This window comes from Solea solea, chromosome 10, assembly GCF_958295425.1.
Source record: "Solea solea chromosome 10, fSolSol10.1, whole genome shotgun sequence".
Taxonomy (NCBI): Eukaryota; Metazoa; Chordata; class Actinopteri; order Pleuronectiformes; family Soleidae; genus Solea; species Solea solea.
This window is the reverse complement of record NC_081143.1, coordinates 4,830,110-4,854,021: the sequence shown is the minus strand read 5'-3', so window position 1 is coordinate 4,854,021 and position 23,912 is coordinate 4,830,110. Positions and strand designations below refer to the sequence as shown.

At 40.7% G+C, this 23,912-nt stretch overlaps 1 protein-coding gene across 4 annotated transcripts in view; it reads right to left on the bottom strand.

Annotated features, from left to right (window-relative positions):
• npnta (nephronectin a) overlaps window positions 1-23,579 on the bottom strand; it is a 55,198-nt gene extending 31,619 nt beyond the window's left edge. The window contains exons 1-4 of one of the 4 annotated variants that reach the window (XM_058640452.1): window positions 23,038-23,579; window positions 11,390-11,490; window positions 4,817-4,867; window positions 1,739-1,831 (exon numbers count right to left, since the gene is read on the bottom strand). In XM_058640452.1, the coding sequence (XP_058496435.1) occupies window positions 1,739-1,831; window positions 4,817-4,867; window positions 11,390-11,490; window positions 23,038-23,108 (316 nt within the window). In that variant the 5' untranslated portion in view covers window positions 23,109-23,579. The remainder of the gene's footprint in view (window positions 1-1,738; window positions 1,832-4,816; window positions 4,868-11,389; window positions 11,491-23,037) is intronic. The other 3 variants (XM_058640455.1, XM_058640453.1, XM_058640456.1) reach the window with 3 other exon arrangements.
• Between the last annotated feature and the right edge of the window lie 333 nt (window positions 23,580-23,912).

Here is a 23,912-nt window from a genome sequence, read left to right as displayed (position 1 = left end):
CATTCCTTTATCCACCCCCTTACTTGTTACGCTAATGGGTTTGATTTTGGCTCATACCGCACCCTCCCACCTGGTCTCAAGAAAATGTGGTCAGTCGTGTTTGTATAAAGCTGGAAAAAAAAGACTGAGGCAGAGACAGTCCAACAGCCCTGAAAACATTCTGTTTTGTGCATCTACAGCACATTCATCTTGGTTTTCATTAACATGATCGAACTATGACTTTACAGACATTCAAGACACCACAACTTACTGTTATGTCCTCTTTTTTTCCCCACACTACATGAAAGACGGTCCCTAAAGAGCACGCTGGGAAAGTCTGGTAATGTGATGTTTCTTTAGAAATGACATTTGCAGTCGATAATTATGTAACGATAATGGGAAATGTATTTTTGTACTTGTAAGTACAGCCTCCTCAAAGCTGAAATGACCTTTCTGTGCTATGTTTTTCACACTGTATCATTGCTACGACTTGACCTTTAGGCAACACTGAGGTCAGAGAAGCCGTTCCGGGCAACAGATTTCATTCTTCCTGTAGAACCGTCGTGATGAATGTGCGGCTCCAGAGGGACACGGTATTGGAGCGCTTCAAAACATTGGCCACCTGGCACATCAATAGTAAACCTCAAATCAATGTTTAATAGAGGCTGCATTTAAATGAGAAAATCTAATCTATGGCTCCTGAATAATTAAATTGTCTTCTATAGCATGCAGTGGCTCAAAACCAGAACCCAAGGTTATCTGCAGTCTAAATATGCTGAAAGGGCAAGTCTAGGAGTAAAATGGGAAGCTCTGACGAATGTCAAGTGCTTAATGACCAAGATGGGCATTCGACGGACACTTGAAAGTACAGTTTCATCTTAAAAAGGTCTTTGAATCACATTTGTCAGAGAGGTCTGTCTGAATGGTTGGCAACAAAGTCTATTGTCGTTGGATATGAGACGCGGATCCTTTTTCCTCTTTCCCTTTGTTGTGGACTAAGACAAAGTAGAGCTGTCTGGCCAGGCAGACAGGAGCCACCTATAGCCTAGAAATGCAGGATGAGTCATTTGGAACATTCCGGAAAGGATTTCAACACCCCTCGCACTCCCTCTCCTCCCCCCCCTGTGTTAATTACACACTATCCTATTCCTGTCTTAGGGCGTGAATTCCACAAGTATTCTTAACCCGCTTGGAAGCACGTCAACTTGCTGCTAAATGGGAGGCTTTAATGCTTTTCAACATGTCCGATCTGTCAATAATGGAAAACACACACACACACACACAAACACACTATTTCAATAGGAGTGGCTGCACTCAGGTCAGTTACTGAGATGTTATCTTCACAGGAGAGGATGCACTCCCAGCATCACTCAACGCATCCTCACCACTCATTTCCAGTTTGAGCTGAATCAGCATTCCCCCCACCCCTCCACCAACCCCCCCTCCTCCCCCTCCTCCTCCTCCTCCTCCTCCCCCCATGATTAAAGAAGCTCGCTACTCTCGGCTGGTGGCACCCGCTTCCGCTCGATGAGTAACTGTCAAATTAAATACACGGCTGTTCTGCGGTGTAGAGCTGACCACAATAAACAATGATTTCCCCGCCGCTGCACAGAGCAGGGGTTCTCCTTCACTGAGTTATCACATGAAAATTATACATGTCAGCAGGCACCGTGTGTGCTGCTCACAGAGGACCACATACACTCTGTCCTCTCCCTGTTTCACTTTTGAACACTTGACCAACTTTAGGGTAAAAGCTCACCTTGATTGCAAGTCTTGCCAGTGAAGCCAGGGTGGCATTTGCACTTATTGGGTCCCACGCAGTCTCCGTGTTTACAGCCAGGCTGGCACACAGCTGTTCAGGGAGGATTCAAAGAAGAAGAAGAAGAGACAGATCAGTGCAGAACCCTGGCAGACGTGTGCCAGAGCAGGATGACAAAACACTCAATTCTGACGTTTTTTGACCTCCACAAAGTCTTTGGCCGTAAATGATCAATATAATATCCCACATTACAGCAATAATGGAATGTGTTTGTTTGTTTCTCCCTCCTTGACCAGTCATTTTCATCTGAGAATGAGACGTTTGACCTTTTAAAAATGAGAATATTTTAAGTTTTAGTTTTAAACTGTAGCACTAATATTTGCACTGGCATGCCACCAACAACAATTACCTAGGCAGTTAATATCCTCTGAGGCTGAAACAATTGGAGCACCAAAATAGGAGATTATAATCAGCGTAAAGAGCTACCGTGCACTTTGTACACTGAGCATAGATGGGGATGTTTTTGAGTATGTGCGACTCTGTGTTCTGACTCGGTGAGCTGGAGGCGTGCCCTGCTTATCTGACTGTGCTTACTGCAGTTTTCTGCTAAGCATGCCTGATACATGAGGCCTCAGCCAAGTGTTACTAATTTCCATTAAAGGCTTCATTAAGTCTGTCATAATATAGTGCAATCAGAGGACTTAATTATCACTGTGGTGGAAGAGTGTCTGTGTGTGTGTGTGTGTGTGTGTGTGTGCGTGTGCGTGTGTGTGTGCGTGTTTGGGAAACAGAGTGATTCTGTTGCGGGAGCTTATTACAGCGGCACGGTTTTTTCTGTGAACTTTTATCAGCAAGTTTGATTTGTGAGTGATAAATCAGCAGCGTTTACTTTACTGTTGCGTCAGCGATGCCTTACAATATATAACAAGCAAAAAGTTCATTAGTAAATGACCTCCAAGAAGGAGGTGTTGATTGTGAAGCCTCACGTTTGTCAGTGTGACTTACAGTGGCAAAGAACACTAAATGGATTTAAGTTAAAGTTGGTTCATAGGGCAAAAGTAGAACAGATTAGTGAATAATAAGACACCAAATATGACTGATAAAATGTAATGGGCTGTGTTAGCATGGATGTTTTCTGAAAAGCTGTCTTTTGTCATAAAAGCTTAATGTGTAAACTGATATACTCGCGCTTTTTCATCTTAATTATAGGTGGCAAATATTCTTCTCACGTTGCATTTGCGCAGCCTTGTTGGAGATATCACTCATCTAGTAAAGGCTTCATATTTGGGATTAATGTTCCGAATAAATACTGAGGTGAAGGCTGCTTTAAAACCGTGACACATTAACAAACTGTATATTCAGTTTTGTTAAGACACCAACATTTTTATGCGTGAATGTGAAATAAACACATTAAGAATCAAGTTACATCCTCGGATATTTCCATTCATACACACAGAGCTCGTGAGGCAGCAAGGCTGTGCAGGCGGGGAAAAAATAAAAAAAATCACCTCCTCATGTTTCAGTCTGGAACACGGATCAAACTGAATTCATGTATGAGATAAATCCATTAACTGGAGCAGATTACATCTCCAGACTCATTTCACTTTATTTGGATATGTAATCAAATAGGAAACAAGTGCTCTTTGCCTAGTGGGTGAAGTCGCAGATATGTAACACAAAGAGATTGAAAGTGGCCCAACTTGTTGGAAGATTGAAAGAGAGTTCTACTTGTCTGGAGGTAGAAGATTGTCAGACTTTATTCTGGTCAGCAAATTTTTTTTTAGGAAATATGTAAGCCGACGTTGTGAGACGGAGGGTCGTTTAGTGGAGCACGTCTTTTCCTCCTACATGGGGAGGATTTGATTAGCAGGGTCAGAGGCATCCAACAACAGGCTGTGTCTCTGGGGGTCTTTTTGAGCCTCTGGCCTGGCAGACGGCGCAGGGGAAAAAGCGGCTAGTGTTCATTAACCACACCAAAGAACAGGGAGAACTAAAAATGGCCGTAGCAGCTGGAAGGCCAAACATAGCACGTACAGTACGACCCCCTGCTCCAAGAACAGCATCAAAACATGCCGAGTGATGACACACTTTTACCCGGGTTTACATCAGATGCCTGGAACTGACGCAGATTTAAATACTAAAGTCACTGGCTTGTCACAATCTTTATACTGCGTTTCTGCATAGATTCATCAACGTTAAATGGGAAAATGATTACATACATAATCATTTCAATTCGCATTTATTTACACCACACTAATTTATCACCCAAGGCGGCTTTTTTAAATTAAATTTCCATCATGTAAATACGAAACAAGACCCCCAGAGATCAAAGTAAGACCTTAAAATGACTTATTTATTATATTAACAGTCCCTATGGGAAATTAATAATTTTACAGCTACACAAAACTGAGCAAATCTGACACTGCATTCAACTTATTTGCGACTTCCGTTGATTAATCACTTAATTTCACTAATCTTATCCCTGTAAGTACACAAATAACAAATCTCCTACTATCTGAAACATTTTAATTAGTTTGTGCTGGATGTTATGGATCGACCGGGTGGCGTCAGCGTGAATATTTTATTTAATTAAGTGAATCATGGCAACATTGGCATTCTCAACATGATTGCGTGTAGATTCTCTTTGACCCCATTAAACACACTGCGTTTAATTCATTGCATAGATAGACCGATTATGTATTGATGCATTATCTAAAAAACAGTATGGAATTTGGCTCCAAGGGCTTCATTAGCACCGCGAGAGGTCGAGAGGGGAAGCTGAATCTTAATAAGCCACTAAAGAACCTCGGCATAATTCATGTTAGACATGACTTTAGGTGAAATCAGGTCTGCAGAGAGTAATCTGTTTGCATATAGAACTGTGACCACAGGCAAGGAGGTGGTTGCTACCAGGAGGTGTGAGGTGTTGGCTGGGGTGGGGTGGTGTGCAGGGGGGGGGGGGGGGGGGGTGGAGTGGGTTTGGCTCTATAAATAAGTGAGTGAGCCCAGGATTCAGAGGATGTGCCCCCCAGCATTACATGTCTGGCAAGATTATTTCAAGAAACATGTGGAGCTAACCTTGGGGCTGGCACCTTATCCCGACTACTCTGTGAGTTAAGGCGAAGAGAGCTGCAAAACAAATAGCCAAACAAACAAAGGTTGCAGGTGCTGTTTAGTCTTTAAAGGGATAAAAAAAGAAAAAGAAAGAACATGAACATGATGTTAGAGGACAGCATTATGGTCATTTTGACAAGCAAACATTCCTGCAAAAAGAAAAAAAAACACACACACTCTCACAGTCTGGAGTTCTGGAGTCACACATGTTCCCCTTTGCCTGTGCATAATAATTTACTGTACATAAAATAAAGCCACTGTCTCTGGGGGCGCTCTCTTATATTCTTGAAAATGCTAATATTCCCCATCACTCACGTCTAAATGGGATTAAAAAAGTCATTACCTATGCACACACTGGGAAACAGTAAAAATGCCATCGCCGCAGTGAGAGATGAGAATGATTCTTCAGTGACATCATGGTTTCTAACACATATAAATAAATGCATCTCGCTGCTGACTGCACAGAAACTGCTTTCATCTAAATCAACAGAGTCCTTTAAGCCAGAAGAGTGTTATCATTATTCCAAACATTCCTGCGAACATCGCATGTGTGTGTTTTTATAAGCAAAAATCTCAAGACAGATCAAAAGGCACGCTTCAGGTGGAACTTTACGGCCCAGTGACCATGAAAGAAAGTAGAGGAGACGAGGAAATTGCAGAGAAAATCGTGATAAAGTGAATAACTTAAACTGAGGGATCACTTTTCTGCTTGTATCGCTCACTTGTTAGCTCACATTACCAATTCAGAAGTCCTGTCTTAATCCTGCCCACGGAAACAAAGACTCCACACAATCACACTAAACCCTGGTCTGAATGGAGCCTATGAAAAGAAATAATACTGTCTATACTATTTAATATTGAGCTGATATTCAACCCACTTCTGTAACAATGAAGATAAATCACTGTGGGTCTTTCTACCTGTTTAAGTATTTCAAGAAGCTTGAAGTTTTTTAAGTGAAACAAGATTCGTATCCTTCGAGACACTAACACTGGTCTGCTTGACTTTTGAGGCAAAACCCTAAAAATAATTCCCTTTCCAAGTATTAATTAACATGGAAGTGAACAATCGTGAAACTACAAACCCCATTTCCAGAAAGGTTTTCTCCAAATCCAATAAAATCTATAATAAAATCCGGATTTTTTTGAACAATACAGATTTTTTTTTTTTAGCATTTATTCCATTTTTAGAAAGTGTCCCAGTTTTTCCCGGGAATGTGGTTTGTACATTTAGTCTGTTCACATCTTCAAAGGTTGTTTGACCTGACATCAATAAATGATCTAATCTGCCGCTATCACTGACAAATGCATAGTAATATTCCTGTTTAAACCAAATGAGGTCAATAGCAATTAAGTCTGAAGAGACACTGTCATGTAAACAGCATTTCCTGATGACCTTCACCATAATAAGACACTCTGATTCTCAGGATACTCAATAATCAGATTAATACATTATGCATGCTGTCTGTCTTCTATGATGGCCTCTTCTGTGGACTTTGTTTTTAGCAACTTGTGCAAATGTGCCAATAAAATGAAGTCAGTATTCAGATTGTTAGTCCAATATAAGAGTGGCCCATTAATCACATTGGTAGCAACTTGTTGATTGAACAAGTTATCAATTCATCAAGATAATAAACTTGACTCAAGCAAGTCATGTTGCCTATTGAACTAACTCCTGAAGATGACTTTGACCTGGATGATTGACAACAACTGAGTAAGTTTGTTTACTTGTGGTGTGCGCTGACCTCCGACATGAATGTCACTTGTTTGCAGTGAGTCAGAGCAGAGACAGCGAGATAGTAGCTTAAGATGGAGAGAGGTGAGAGAAGCTTTCATTTTAAGAAGCTGAATGAAGAACCATCGATAATATGCAATATGACAACTACGTGGGTGTCACGGCACAATGTATTGACTATGACTGGAAGTTGGGATCCTTTGCCTTACTGTCAAAATAGGCGCGACTAATTGCTGAGACCTGCGTAGATGAATTCCTCCACATCGCCAACGAGTGGAAAGTAAGTGGCAAACTAACCACTCCCTGCACAGATAGTGCCCGTAATATGCTGGCAGCTGCCCGGAGACTTCTATTTGGACTCTCTCTCTCTCCCTCTCTCCCTCCATCATGACACATGTGAATGTCTGAGTTTCTAAGGACATTCTCAGCTGGAACTTTTGTTGTTGTGGTGTTCACACATGTTCTTCTTGCATACAGGATGGCAGTCATCCATGTTCAGCCTTTATTTTAAGATGACCTGACTGGCACTTGACAGACCCTAGTGAAACCACGCAGTTCTACAGAGAGCGTAAAACGTTCATGATGGCAGCAGGTTAGAATAAGTAGCAGCAAGTGTTGTTCTGCTGCCTGACGGCCTGTCTGAACATTATAAGCCTGGCTTCAGTCGACTATAAATCTAAAGCCCTACTTTTTTTTCCCCCTTTCTCCAATCATCTTCCCTCTAAACCACTTCCCTTACACCCCTGGATTCCTACTTTCTCCAGCGTTTAGCTTTTTCCTTCCTTTCCCCCCTTCACTCTTTCAGTTCTGGGAGCCTTTAAAAAAAATAGAAGAAGAAAAAAGTCAAGGTTGATCCATTTCTCATTCTTTGAGAGTAGCACAAACTTATCGCTGAGGTCCATGGGGGAGAAAGTCACAATGCTATATAGTGCCGATCTAATCTCTTCTTTCGTCGCAAAAATGTACCATGACCTGCCTGAAATACACACACACACACACACACACACACACAGTGTCTGGTTTCCATGACTTCAGAGGACCTTAAATTTTTTTTTTAGATACTTATTAAGCTTAATCCTAACAATACATGTCCTCACCTTAAGATGTAACAATTTACAATATGTGGACTTGCTTTCTGTCCGCATAATGACTGATTTAGGTCCCGACAACATGAGTAATACCAGGAACACACACGCACGCACACACACATTTTCCCATGATTACAATCCACCTCCTTCCTCTAAGGTTTAAATCAGCACCTCACTGACTTGATGAAATACTGAGGGTAGTCTCAAGTGAACAGACTTAAGCTGCACATGCAGTCAGGAGCATTACAAACATTAAGCAGCCGACTCCCGCCAAGTGACGCAACTAAACCTTTGTTAGGGGGGAAAAAAAAGAGAAGCAGCTTGATCTTGTGGTTTTCTGTATATACAGAATATACCAAATATATACATATTTTTGTATTTCATTCAACGTGGTACATGTGAGACTCCAGAACAGTAAAGAAAACATGTTCACACACTGCTTTTTGGGTGGTCGAGTAATTGATGCTGACTTTTTTTATTTAATGCAACTGTGTGTAATCTGTTATTAAACAAACACCATCTGTGAGGTGTTATCACTCTCGATTTCTTCAGGCAAAACACTCATTGTTGTGTCCTAGTTGTGTAACTAGGCTACAGTATATGTTCAGTCTTGTAGCACGTTTTTATTTATTAGTGTTTAGGTTTTTAAGAGAGCGAGATATGAGCACATGAATCACAATCCTGCCACATACGCTTCTGTGATAATCGTCTTTGTGTATTTTTGCAGGCAGACCAGTGCAGATTCACTGGGAGGTAATGGGCTTCGAGATGGTTGACTCTTGCAAAGATTACTGCTGAATCTGGCCCAATGTTCAAACAAACAGTATCAAATGATGCAATTGAGCTGTCAGAGGAAAGCAGAGATGCCCTCTTCTAAATTATTCCTCAGATTGTGTAGTCCCAAGTGTCAAAGCCACACACACACACACAAGCAGCTCTAATTTCCAGCCATTAAATCAACCCACCTCAAGGATCTGTCGTGTAAATATTAGCATAAATAGTTTTTGACCTAAAGTGCTTATGTTAGAATAAAATTATCATAATCTGTGTCAAACAGACATGAGGCAAACTGGGGATAAAACACAGATTTGCCTCGCATGTAGCCGACGGTAATCTGGCTGCGCTTAAAGAGAAACAAAGCACTGGGGCCATGAACTCGAGTTATACTGTTTGCATTCTCCGTGATAAAATAAGAAATTGTGCAGCGCTCGGTAATATAAAGTGAAAAGATGGCATTCTGCCAACGTGGAGAGGAAAAATAGCTCCTCAACTCAGCAAATCTTTTACATGCAGCAGCACAAACCTTTGGACCCAACAAGCTGCGTGTGACATCTTTTTGCACATGAAAAATACACAAAATATGAGTTACAGCATGAGTTCAATGATAGGCTTCAACACAAACATCAACAAAAAGTGTCATTATGGAGATGGAAAACATTCATGAGAATTTTGTTATAATATGACGCTGAAACCAGCATGCACTCCTTTGAACCTTGTTAGGCCGGGAGAGGAACTTTAAAAACACAAAACCTGGAGCTTCAAACAACCTGAACTTTTAAGAATTTGTGAGTTTTGCCATTTGTTTCCAGTGTCTTTTAAAAAAGGGGATATTTTGTCCACTTTGAACTGCTATAAGCTGCCTGGTAGTTGGGTGTGGTTGAGTCACATATAGAGACAAACCATCCACTCTTACAGTCACATCTATGGTCAGTTTAGAGTGTCCAATTTGCCTAATCCCCAAAATCTGCATGTTTTTAGACTGTGGGAGGAAACTGCAGAACCCGGAGAAAACACGGCCATGGGCAGTGGTTGAATGACATAAAAAAGCTAAACCTTTTTCCTGAATCTTGTAAAAATGAAAGACAAACACAGAAAGAAGATTGAAACTGTGGGAGCACAGTGTTCAACGTGATCTTGTGTTTGTTGTCGCCTTACTTTGCACTCAGTATCAGCTTAATTAAACATTATGAACATTTACTTTTACTGAGAGCTGTGTGCCGGGAACTCAGATTTCAGCATCACCTCCTCAATATATATATATATATCTATATATATATAGATATATATATATACTGTATATACATATAAGTCAGAGTATTAGGGCCAAACAAATATTTAATCCTTTGAGAATAAAGTCATAATTTTATGAGAATGAAGTTGTAATATTACGAGAATAAGTCGTCATTTTATGAGAATGAAGTTGTAATATTATGATAATAAAGTCGTAATTTTAAGAGAATAAAGTCGTAACATTACAAGAATAAAGTCGTAATTTTAAGAGAATAAAGTCGTAATATTACAAGAATAAAGTCGTAATATTACGAGAATGAATCAATCTAATGTATTATTACTATTATTATTATTATTATTGTTATTATTAATAAATAGCAACAGAACGCAGCTGTAACCAGCGATAGCAGCGATGCAGTCGACCAGTAAAAGCCATTTCCTCCTTCAGTCCACGAAAGAGATGATTTTCTCCAAGTGTGTGTGATTCTCAGTTTCTTGCACACTCTTTTCTAAGTCCTGACGCTAAAGATAATGTGGTGCTGATGTGACAACAAATATTAAGGGTTTCTTTATTTGTGAAGAAAAATCACAAACGCTCCGCGTTTCTCATCTTGACGCAGGATGTTGCGTGAATAATAATTACGACTTTAATCTTGAAAGATTTGGACCTAATACTCCGCCGTTCAATGGAAACAGGAGCACAACCAGTGGTTTGTTTGGTCTGCATTGTGATAGTTTGCTGTCTTGCTGTGTGTACGACACAGCATATGAAGCAGCTCAGCTTAACATACATTTGGAGAAAATAGAGGGGAACAGCTAATCTGGCAAACAAAACATTTGCCAAGCAGAATGTTTGCTCACTAATATCCTGTTTGTTGAATTTGTGGTTCTTTATCTGTACGGTTCGTATTTGACAAAACGAATGGGAGTGGTATTGATTTTCTCGTGTAGCTCTTGGCAAGGAAACAACAATGTCCCAAAATGTCCGTCAATTCCTTCAAGTTGCAGGCCGCGAAACTCGCGCAGCAGATATCTGTGCATTCCCCTCCCCAGCAAAGCAGCAGCAACACCGTCACAAGCACCAAGCCATGCAGGGGACGTGGCGTTTGTGAGGCAACCGGGCCAGAAAAAAACCTGTTAATATATTCACACCTCGCGGAATACAATTACAGGAGAGCAGAGTGTCTTTTTACGCAACGTAAATATGTTGAAAATGTCACACGTTAATGTTTCACACGGTTAATCTGTTACAGGTGATGCTGTGACGGGACACATCCTCTGAGTGTGACACTGCAGAATATCCAGTATGAATTGTGTGCAGATAAAGGTTACTATTTGTTCTTGTAATCTATAATCAGTCTCATATCTACCCTTGAACGTGTCCACCTGCAGCTACAGCCTCTCTCACCCTCATTATGGCCCCACACACACACACACACACAGTGTGAATATAAAGCTGCTCTGCCATTAAACCGACCATTATCATCAATCTTCAGTCAAGGACCGGTCCAGGTGTGACGGCCTATTAGCGTGTACTGTATGGGCTACTTGTGTGTGTGTGTGTGTGTGTGCCTCAAGCGTTTGGATATGGCAGTGTTGCATTGTCTCCTCTCTGTAATGGCATCGCTGACCCAAGCTTGAAACCTGGCAACCTTGTTAGCCCTGTTTGCCCCCGACAGCAGCAGTAGCAGGCATGGTGGCACTCACGCTGGCAGTGACCCCAGGAGCGGCGTGTCCATCCCCAGCAGCAGTCCACCCGGCCTCCATATCGACACAGGCCATTGGACGAGGCCATCTGCCGTGGCCACCTGTGAGGGAATGACATAATTAGTTCACAGGCAATTAAAATGTCAGCGCAAAGCAGGGGTCCTTTTCAATGTTGTCGGAAGAGACGCTTGAATCAATTAATTTCCCGTTTGCAGAGAGAACAGACAGTTTTTTCTTTTTCAATCACAAAGTCACTTTAAATGTTGAGAAATTGCCACTTTATCTCGAATTGTCTAGTATATGTCATTTCATTAAAATAGTCAATATTTTTCGCCAACAACATGTTTGGACATGTTTACATTACCGTTATTAATGTGCTATCAGAAAAATTCCAACAGTTTCCAACAGCAACAAGAAGTTGCAGCGCCTTTGCCCCCCCCCCCCCACACACACACACACACACACTCAAAGCTATCTATATGTTTTATACTGTTCACATTTCTTTTTCCTTTCATGAGTGTTTTTTTTTCCTAAATAAAACTCTAAAATCAAATTAAATGTTTTGTCTTTCTTGACTTTAAACTGTTAATACACTCTTTAAATATGCGGGAAATTGTAAGTGCTCTGTAAAAATGGGCAAAAGCAATTACTCACAGGACATTTTCTGGCCCTGTTATTGGTACGATGAGAAATAAAAGGCCAGACCCATGTACCTAATAAAGTGGCCAGTGACTGGTAAGTTGTACAGATTGTAATGTTCTTCAACAGAGCCCTCACTCTGTCACAAATACAGCAAATACCACATCACGCATGCAAGAAAAAACTGCTACAACAGCATTGTACAGAAACAGCTTGCTTGTAAATGTCAGAGAAAGTTTCCATGTAGGCAAAAAGCACAAAGGTATTTATTTCATCTTGGCAGAAAATGAGCTGTAGCTGGTATTGTTGACTTAAATGACATGTTGGCCTATTTATATTCTCTCAATCAGCCAGTTATTTATTAGTGAACTGAAACGACGCGGAATTATGAAATAAAAACATGAAAACAAACTATGAAAAATCAAACTGGCACTATATTTCCTCAGGGTGCTGGAGACTGACTTTTCACTGCTTCACTTTTGGAGGATTATGTCTGTATTACAGGAATACAACTGATAATACCTCAGACCATGTTGGTGTTGTCACATTGATCTGGAGACCTGTGTTGAAAGCCTGCCACATTTGAATTCCTAGCCTTCAGCGTTCATCAGAGCAACAGTGCACTGTAACAAATTTCCTGTAGAATTTACAGTAAAGAACAGGCAAAAAAGTTGCCAATAAAGTGCTGTAAAAGTGTTGTTAATTACTGTAAACATTAATTACAACATATTACTGGATACGTTTTACAGGTTTTTGCCGTATATAAAACACAACAACGTATTGTTTTATATGATAAACAACCATTTATTGTATTTTAATTTACAATATTATCTTGTATCCCATTCAAATTACATGAGTTACCTGCCAACTATTTTTTGCCACGAAATAGCTGTTACTTGTTCATAATTCATTATTTTATTGTAGAATGTTTTTACAGCTAATATAGGTTTGCTTGTCATGTTTTGCAAATTAAGCACTGTCATTTTTTGTAATTGTAATTATTTTCAGCTATTAACAATAATAATAAAACAAGAGTCAGTGCTGCAACAATACAAAACATTTATTAACACTCAATACCCGATGTGTATATTTTCAAACTCACACAGACATGAACAAACTCACATAAACATACACCAGACTGCACAAGACTTGCAGCCACACAGTGTAACTTTAAATTAACTACTGTAATTTGCAGCAACAAAGTCAAATGTGTAAAAAATAACCACATCTTGGAACCATTGTTTTTTTGTTTTTTTTATACAAAACAGTGTGCCATTATTGTTTCTTTTGCAAACGGGCTCAAAGCCATTCAAAGTCCATTAACCTTTTTAGAAGTGCAGAGACATGAAGGTTGACATTGCTGTTCCACTTCTCTTGCACCTTCCCACTTCTTGGACTGATCCACTTTGTGGCCTTTGTGCCAGACGTTGGGTTGATCCCCAGGAAGCATCTGAAGTCACAAAATCAGGAAAAAGACACTTAATGAAATACATTGTTTACAAAAGACAAAACCCATAGATCTCCCCTGCGTTCCCCGACCACCGCTTTAGCTTAAGTCATCAAAAGCTGTGCAGGCTAGGCTAGTGACGAGTTTAAGACGAGACCCAGACTCTATCAGCGGTAGTGATTGGGTCTCGTCTTTCACTTGTCACCCAACGGTGCGTAGCATTACAGCCTCTGAACCAGCCCATAGACAACGCAGCGGCTACCGGAAAAAAAAAAATCGAAATAGCAGAACAGATTGACTGCATTTTCGCGGTGACATGACACACAAATATTTAAGACCCATGCCATCTGAATTTAAGACAATTTAATACTTTTTAAGGCCTTATTTTTAGGAAAATTGATTTACGACTTTTTAAGGACCTGCGGCCACCCTGAGTTCATGGACGATTCGTGAACGATAGGAAGTTTCTGACTAACTACCTTCACCAGATAAATGATGATAGTGGTCGATATTACTGTGAAAAAAAAATGTTTTGTGCACATAACACACTGCTCCAAAGCCTACTGCACTGAAACATCTGATGTATTCTTGGTCTGAAAGTAGTTACAGAAGTGAACCAGACGAAGCAGTCAGAGAATGGCTCATTCGTGATTCGCAAGTCCTTTTAATGAACTGAACGAGGAGAACTAGTTCGCGACAAAGAATCGTAATAATAATTCCCATAATACTAAATTGTACCACACAAATCTTCATAATACAATCCAGCAGTTACAACACTCTAGTGTATCTTGCTGTTCTGTGGTTTTTGCTGGTTAACATCTTCAAAAAACAGTGCAGTTTTGAGTCCCACACCCCGTATATTCCAACTAAGGCGAATAAAATGATGCCAAATGCTGTTAGTCACACAAATAAATAAGGAAACATTATTCTTACCAAAATGTTGTTTTTGCAGCTTTCTCTCCTTACCTCACTTCAAGGTTGATTCGATCCTGTCGGCGACACACGTAACTTTCTCACACCGAGTTTAGACAACATACAGTAGCACCTAACTACCTTAGCTAGCGGCATGTTAGCCTAACATTTTAGCCTTCCATTAAACTGCAGAGCCTGGGATTACACTCGTTTGAAAAATATTCTTGAGCTAACTTTATTTTTAGTTGTGCAAACCAGGCTGACACACGATTAAATCATATTTCATGTTATTACTTGAATCACATTTTGAAGAGAAACTAGCAAGGTTGGTTTCCAGCCATGATATGCCAGGTGAAAGGCATAGCCTCAAAAAAGGTTACTAAAGTCATATTGTTAAAAACTAAAATAATTACTGTTTAATTCGGGTAAAATGTAACATAACCATGCATACAATCTTGCCTAGTTTCTCTTTAATAGTTTAGACTAATAACATAATACTTACTCTTTATTGAGTGGATGAATGCTGGGTTCGCTCTCCTCCTCCCGCCATCAAATGCCTAGTCTCTTGCAAACTGCCAATATTAGTCTAACAGTGTTTAACTGTAAATGTATCATTTACAGTCAGAACCAAGTGAAAACATAACCATGCTGTAATTTTAAAATGTGTTACAGCTTTAAATTACTGTAATTATTTTTTACCCATAATACATTGCAATTTACAGTTACACCTTGTAAAAGGATAGGACAACAAGCTTCTGTAATTTTTTACTGTAGAAATTACAGAAATTTGTTACAGTGTGGCTCTCAAACCGGAGAAGCCCAGATTACTGTTGTGGTTCATTATGAGGCTTAGGGAACAGATGAGGAGTCACTCACTGACTGCTGCCCTTAGGAATACAGTGTGTATTACAGTAGCATATGGCAAAGTATGTGTTGCCATGCATCACCCAATTACAAGAAAGAGGAAGATAACATTGTCCCTGCTGCAGAAAGTATTCTCATACATATATAAGTTATTTCCTAAACATTGTGATCCCTACATGGAAAACTGCAGCTGGGTGTTTTTCTTTACACCGTGTTCTCTTCTGCTCAGAGAAAGAAATAGCTTCTTGGCAGACACTGCATGTGGATTACCTTTTTATCTCTACCGAGGCTCACCACACGAGAGAGGGGCGATGGAATGAGTCCATATAAGGATACTGATGAAAATCCAAGCTGCATACAATAAGGGGAAAAAAAATATCTATCTCCCTTAAGAGCTGAGACTCCTCTTTACTTCTTATCACTAATAGGGTCTCGAGGACATGAGCATTTCACAGAGACCATCAAATACATTCAATGTGTGAAAATTGAAAGACATGAACTGGCTTATACAGATTTCAAGCTGTACAGGCGCTGGAAACACTGTACTCCACTTCTGAAACGTAAAAACAAAAAAGGTCTCTTTGGAAACCTCGTGAGGGTGAGTGTGCGGCTGTCGCTCAGTATCCAAGGCACATACTATGCTGGCTACCCCTGCCTAGTTAGTGTCTCTATGCCAAGATGAGGAAATGCTAATGCTGGTGCCCCCGCTGCCAATCACCTCACTGGGGAAAAAAAGAGGATGGATGCTAAGTGAGAGTGGCAGATCCAGGGAAAATGTTTGTCTGCTGCCTGGCAAGCTGGGAGGCAGTCAGGCAGCAGACAAACGCTCAGCGGGGCAAGAAAAGAAAAGAAAAGAAAAGAAAAGAAAAGAAAAGAAAAGAAAAGAAAAGAGGAAAACCTGGATGGCAGCCACGTTTAGACTACCTTTGATACATACGCACAGAAACACTTGTTATGTCCAACAACACCAAAAGAAAGTCTCAAAGTTACTGTCACAAAATCCACTTCCTTTGGCGGCGGCGACGCCTTCAAGAACATCTGCATGTTTGGTGACATTCAAATCTGTCAGTTTGGTGAAGCAGACTTCCACACGCTTTTGAGGGCAATCGGTGCATAAGGTAATTATCATCTTAGAACACGGAGTCATGCTCTGGAACCTGGTGAGTGCATCTGCTCCTATTCAACCTAACGGCCTCATAATCATATGCACACACAAAAAAAATATAGATATATGTATGTATAACCAGAGAAAAGCTTCCCATGCTATTACAAAACACATAATCATAATTCAACATCCATTCACACCACCTTGTAGATGTATCAATAATCAAACTCTTTTTCTGAGACAGTGATCTAGTGTTTGGTACATCTCGTTCCTTTTATCCCTCCATCTAGAAATTGCTTTTCTTTTCTTTGTGCAACGTTCAAAAAAAAAGAAAAGAAGAAACAATAAACAGGCTTGTTGTTCTGCAACCTCTTCTTTTCTATTCTCATCTTGGTGTCTTTCTGAAGCCATGAGTTGCTTTTAGAATCCCGCCTGACAGTGGTGTTTGCCAGATGTTGTTTAGTGTCACTGTATGAAGCTAATTAGCATAAATGTCATACAATTAGACAGAGTTTTGTTTTTGCAGAGTTACGTTCTAGGAAACAATTAAATCTATAATTTTAAAGTGAGTTATTTTGTCCATCCATTTGTTAATGAATCAAACAGCTGGGGTTTGATTTGTAGATAATTTCTCAAGTACAGCTGATTCATTGTTAAAGTGCAGAAGAGTATAAGTACATGTAAAAAAAAAACTAGGACTGAACACAGTCATGAGAGGGCCCTACCTATAAACACGCCCATTTGTACTAGTCAAAACCTTCCTGTTGAGTTGAGGCCATGGTGGCAGTTGACTTTTCTGTTCGTCTTGGTCTATGACATCTTTCCACCAAGTTTCAGGAAATTCAAGAATTTTGCCTCCGTTTTCACCTTAGGGGGCGCTAACGGGTCCGGGGACTATGACAAAATCGCATTTTTCGCCAGATCTGACCTCCATGCACGTTAACCCCCTGAAAAGTTACCGGAAAGCCACGGATATAATCATAATCTGAAGGATAACAATAGGCTCCTCATACAAATTTGTGCCAGGAACCGTTTTGGCATTTGCCATTCATGGCTTGGGCCCTAATAAAACTTGAAAAGCATGAATTCTGAGATTAAATTCAGAATACTGAGAAAAAAGTAAATGAGTCAGAATTCTGAGACAAGTTTTTTTTTTCTTTCTTTCAATTTTTCTCCCTAATAATAAATGCTGTCCCTAAAACTCTATTAAAGTAAAGTATTTTTCTGACTGATTGCTTTCTTGGTCCTCTAAGATAGTGAATTACTTTTTGGTTTTGTGGACTTAATCATTAAAAACCAAACTCCATCACTTCTGACAGTTTGTAGTATTAGTAGAGTAAGAACTCTGAACAAGAGTGAGACAAACTATTACTGACAACCTTATTTCTCTGAATGCCCCAAAGGTATGGAAGTCATTGAAATGTAAAACTATTATCCAAATGCAAAAAGACAGACCAGGCAGCCTCATGAAGCATTCAACAAAATGTCAGTGCCCTATCTTGGCAATTCAAGCTAAGATTTTAAGATGGTCTTCCAGCAACAGGAAACAATAATGTGGTAGCTGATGTTTCTTTTTTTGCCCAGAGGATTTTAACAAAAAAATAAACACATGCATATTTCTCAGGATTCAAAAGGACGTGACATGAAACTCTGAGCACATGACGTTATGGAGAATGAGGTTGTGGAGTTTGAGCTCCTGTGACCGGCAGGTGAGGGTTGTCTGAACCTCATGAGATGCAACAGGTCCTTGAATGTTTAATTAAACCTTTTGCTTTAATGCTTCCTCAAACAAAACTCATATAATTACACAAACACAGAGATGCTGAGTGAATATGGAGCGTTTCGTGTTCTTTCTGCTTATTTCTGTCCTCTCTTCATGCTGAATATAGCTTCCAGCAATTGTGCGCCAAAACATGCTGGGAACTAAATACAGCTTCTCAGATCACACCTTTATCTCATCAACAGTGCAGTGATGTCAAATACATATTTAAACCACTCTTCACACATCCAGGGATTTAAAAATGTCAACTAATACCAGCGGATCAGCAGTGGAAGTTACAGTGACAGAGTACCAGAGTTTCCCTGTGAACGGAAATCCGACATATGGGATGGAAGCTCAGATAAATGATCTAAAATTGCACATAAGCATGAAGGAACTCAAGCAGATAATTATTACCCTTCATGCATGCAGTGTGACAGCTCTTCTCGAGCATAGCCCGGGTTCTTCCGGGAGAACCTGAGAGATTGATATGTATCCACAATGCGTGCACCATCTTTCTTCCATTGTTTTTACCACAGATGCAGAGCTGGCCCATCTTTTCCCCTCTGACAGTGAGGAGTAGTGGGCTCATTCCTCACAGTGTGGGGTTTGGCATGATAATCACAACTGTGATGGTTTAGTCCTCATTCACAGCGATGATAATTTAATCTATCAATCTATCATCCATCCATGGACCCATATCGAGGCATGCAAAGCATGACTGCTGCACGGAGGTTTCTCACAGACACTCATTGATTTTCATTGCCGTCGCATCTTGGGTGAGAGACAAGCTCAGACCTGCAGAGCTCAGCTGAAGGCATGAGCTTCTGGAGTCATGAGGTGTCTGCTGTCTTAATGAACCACCTTGGCTGCACGCACTGCCACATCTGCATACCGCCTTCCAACACTGCATACATAAATACATAAACACCACCATGTGGGATATTGACATATATCAGCGCTATAGACCAAAAGTGAGAAAGTAGCTGTCATTTTGAAACATTATGAAAGTTATTCAGTGAGGAGACACAGGCAGACAGTTACAACAATATCACTTGTGTGATGTAATGTAATGCAACGCTCCAGCTTTGAAAAACAACACTGCTAATTAGTTGCTAATATATACATTGACATGCTAGATCACATTTAAATATCCACCTCAATAACATACATGTCCATCCTCCACACGAGAGGGGGCGCTGGTGCCAATCCCAGCTGACACCCTGGACAGGTCGCCAGTCCATCCCAGGGACACAGAGACAAACCAACCATGCACTCTCACTCTCACACCTACGGTCAATTTAGAGTGTCTAATTTGCCTAATCCCCAAATCTGCACGTTTTTAGACTGTGGGAGGAAACAGTCTTGCTGCAAAGGCACGAGTGCTGACCACTACACAAAATCATATACAACTGTATATAAAGACTGACAGGCATGTGGTTGCTAAACTAAACAGATTGGATGTTGCAATGTTTGCAGTTTGACTGGCAATTTCATCACTTGCAACCTGGCACATACTGGATGATAATAGCTGTCATTCAGCACCAGGTTTTATTGTTTATTTTTCTCGAATGGGAACGTTATTTACAAATTTGTATTGAAAGAGACTTGCAACGAGTGACTGAGCTCATTAATGTGTGAGGAAAAAAAGTTTATTGATGTAGTAAATCAAGTGAGAAATAGGTTAATTTCCTCATTCAGACGTTCCTTTCAGTCGCCTCCTGGTGGGTTACTGCTACTTCTGTCCTTCCCGGGCTTCACTTTTCAACTATTACTCAGACTACGACCACTTTTATATACAGTCTTTGAGTGAAATCTTTGAAATACTATATAACACCATAATGCTCTGCAATGAATATAATTCACATTATGTTTTATTCATGAAATGCACTTTTGTCCACAAACAACACGCTCCATCAGCGAACAGCATGTTCAGTGCTATAAAAAAAAAAGAAACGACTGCCTATGCAGCTCATGAATTCCTCAAATAGCCAGTTAGTTGATTCACAAAACTCATTTGATTAATTGTTTTCAGTCATTTCAGCTTCGCAGATTTGAGGACCCACTTCCTTTCTCCGTCACATAGATTATAAGGGGATTAAACTGAATACCTTTAGGCTCTGAAGTCTGCTAAAACAAAGGACACAAGATGTGGCCTTAGAGAAATAAGACTATCTTAACAATAAGAAAAACAATAATGAATATAATAGTTAATTGCTCTGATGAACATGGATTAGTGCAGTTTTTTCCTGCTCTGACTCTAAGCATAGGCTTATTCTAATAACACCACCAGCTACAGCTTTGATACAAGTTACCATGGACGTATCTGTGGCACATAATCAACAATTAATACTGAATTGTGCTTAAGCATATTGTTGAATTGTCAGATCACACACGCGTGCAGCAGTCTCCGCTAGAACCGGATCAGACTCTCGTAACTCTTGTTATTCTCTCTTCCTTTGTATAGATGTAACGTGTCTACGCCTGTATAAATTAGTGACACGTACACACTTCATTTATCATGACTGAGATCTTCTCTATGTGCTCGGAGCCAGTGGCTGTTCTCGGCAACGCAACAACCCTGAGAGTCTCGCTGTTGATTTCCACTCCTTCAGTGTCCTGCTCGTTCATTGGAAATGACAACAACATCACAGGAGCGCTTACAGTATGTTGAGTTTGAAATTCAAATGCTACACGACACAGTTTTAGTTGGAGCCGGGCAATTTTTTTATGTCAACGTGTCTTATTAAGTGGTGAATGGGTTTTTTTTTAGACTTGACTTTTGCAGAAAAGATTCAATCTGATATCGAAACACTCCTTACTACAAAAGACATATCGTTATAAGTATACATGTATCGTATTTTCTTCATCCTGTGTGTTACCCACACTTTGTTTTCGTGCTTTTTCTCAATGGATCAAATGTGGGTCTGATATTACAATGCCAACATGAGCTGGCAGACGTCCACGGCTGTGGATTATTACCGAGGAGGTCTGGTATGTGCCGCTTGGCTGCGATGGACTTAACAATTCAGTGACATCACCAGGGAAGCAAATCCTCTACTGTTAGTGTTTTGCCTTTTGTTTTGGAAAAGTCTTTGGTGCTACACGATAGGACATCAGTTGTCCTTCAGTGAACGGTTGAAATAAAAATAAAAAAAAATACTGGCAACAACAACAACAGTACAACACTTTTAGTCACAGGAAATCATCTAAAGCTGTGGGAGAACAAAATCATTCTGCCAATGATGCCCGTGAAGGACCCTTCAGAGTTAGATGGATAAGCCTGTTAGGAACGCTCTCTAAAAGGCAATAAGTGGGGGAGACTGGGTAATAAATAGCTTTTTGGTTGTGCTTGGTCTCGAGGGATATTCTGCCAATGAATTAATATTGAAACCAGGTCTCGGGGCCGGGCAAGTTTATACCCATAAAAATTGGCAAATTATGGCCACGGTGACAAGCCACTCCATCAGCGGGGATGTTAATAATGTACAATACGCTGCTGCTCGGGTGAAGTAAACGGTCATTACACAAAGGCAATGTGTGAAGTAAAGGTTCAAGGCCTCCACATCTCATCAGTTACATGGTTTGAAAAATAACAATTACTTGCAGTACAGAAGGTGTGCTGGCAAACGCTTAACGTTAATGTTCTGCTCTGTGTAATTGTCTCCTTCACATAATCTCTCTCACACAGAGTCAGAGACACGTGTTAAGTCCTCGCTGAAACCTTTGCTTCCAAAATAATATCTTTTTAAATGCTTCACATCACAGCAGGAAGCTGAATTGAAAGAGCCGCGGAGGGAAAATGTCAAAGTCTATCAACAAGCAAGTGGAACGTCAGTGAGTCTGAGGGGGCTTTCTTTTCTTTCTTTTCTTTCTTTTTTTAAATGCATGCACACTTTCTCACTAACAATTACCACCATAATCTTCAAAGTTTTATTTGAAGACTGTTGAACATGACAGCAGATTTGGCTGTGAGGCTCAGTCTGTCTGACAGAGATACACGAGGGAGAATAAGATACAGCACAATGCTGGGCTGCATTCTCTGTTGGAGGACTCGCATATTTGGATGGATTTTTGGTCCAGTTTTGACTCTGAGTTCTAATCCATCTCAGTGTAAAACACAATAAGAGGAGGAATGTAGTTTTGATTTATAGCTGCAAATGTCCACAGAAATACTCCTGGTCAAAATATAAATCAGCATCCTGACAAAACACAAGCACTTCAAATCTATGCTTTTTAATTACTGAGACTTAAAATACAACTTGGTTTTATTACGTGTGGTTATTAACAAAAAAAAGAAAAAAAGAAAAAAAGACACCCATCATCCATCACGTTAAAGTTAGATACAGCCTGTAGGCAGATGAAAATCTCGGACACATGCATTCTTTGGGGTCTGGCGCGTCTCCACGCCTCTGTCTTCACATACTTCCCCGGGTTCGTGTTTGAACATGAACCAGAGAGCGAGTGAGCAAAAGTCCTGTCACATCATTTAATAAGAAGCCTGATGTTTGAAGAGGACATTTGGAGCGCGCATGGTGCGTTTTCTGCAAATAAACACCGCGTGTGTCGTGCGCTCTGAGGCGCAAAAGACACATTTGGATTCACACGGGTTAGTTGTCATCGCAAAGTTATGATAAGACGAGATAAAATAAGACAAGATAAAAGGATTGAGCGGAGACACTAATCAGTGCCCACAACGCACATAACGGGGCAATAATGTCGCGTCTAAATGGAGCAGAAATGGTTCAGAAAGCAATATTTATGATTTAGTTTACAACCATTTCAGCAAAGTGCTGCCCTTTAAACAAACACCCATCATTTAAATGACACAATCCACCACTGGACGTGATGAATAAACTCCAGTGTCGTTTCACACAAAAAAAGGCATCGCTTTCGCAGCCAGTGAACCATGTGCCATTTACCTGCCATCAAAGTCCGCACTTGCTCCGAAGCAGCAGCTGCACAACAGCATCAACTTTATCCATAAATCCATGACCGCGAGAGGGACGCGATTCCCCGTAATCCGACAGCACCGGACACACGCGGAGGAGGAAACAATTACACGGCAGAGTTTTGCTTTGACGCACGCTCAAGGCGCACAGGTAGGAAAGGTCCGCTCGCGTCCCGCAGACTGTTCATGTGCGGTGTGCACGGGGGTGCGGGACAAAACACTCCACGCAGCCTGGAAGCAGAGTGACCCCAGTATGAGTGTGTGTGTGTGTGTGGAGCGGGTCGCTCTCTGCCGGGGAGAGATTGCACGCACAGCTTCTCTCTCTCTCTCTCTCTCTCTCTCTCTCTCCTTTCCACGCAAGTTCAGCCTGTGGACTCTCACACTAACAGCACCCACTACAGTCAGAGTTGATCCCGCGTCTCTTCAGTGAGCAGCGGCGGTCCAGCCAGCATCAGTACTGCGAGAACTTTTAGTGTTTAAACTCCACAACCCTCCACAGCTGCGAGGAAGCTTCCGTGACGCGTAAATACTTTGGAAGTGCTTTCATTAATTGCGCAGCCTGCTGAGGCACGTACGCAGGTGCACCCGGCCACCCAGGTAGATGCTGCTGCTCCGCGAGTAAAGACAACGCAATGGAAATGACTGGGGATGAATTTGCAGAGGGCAAAAGAGATAAACATCACACTTGGAAGTCCATTCATGGGAAAGGGTTTGGTGAGAGTTGTCGTGGTCTAAATATTGGTCCTCTCTGTTGCATCATCACAATAAATAAAAGAGGAGTGAAAAAATACAACTGTACTCAACTTCTGGATGCTCCCTGTATGAAATGGCCTCAGTTAAAGTCAG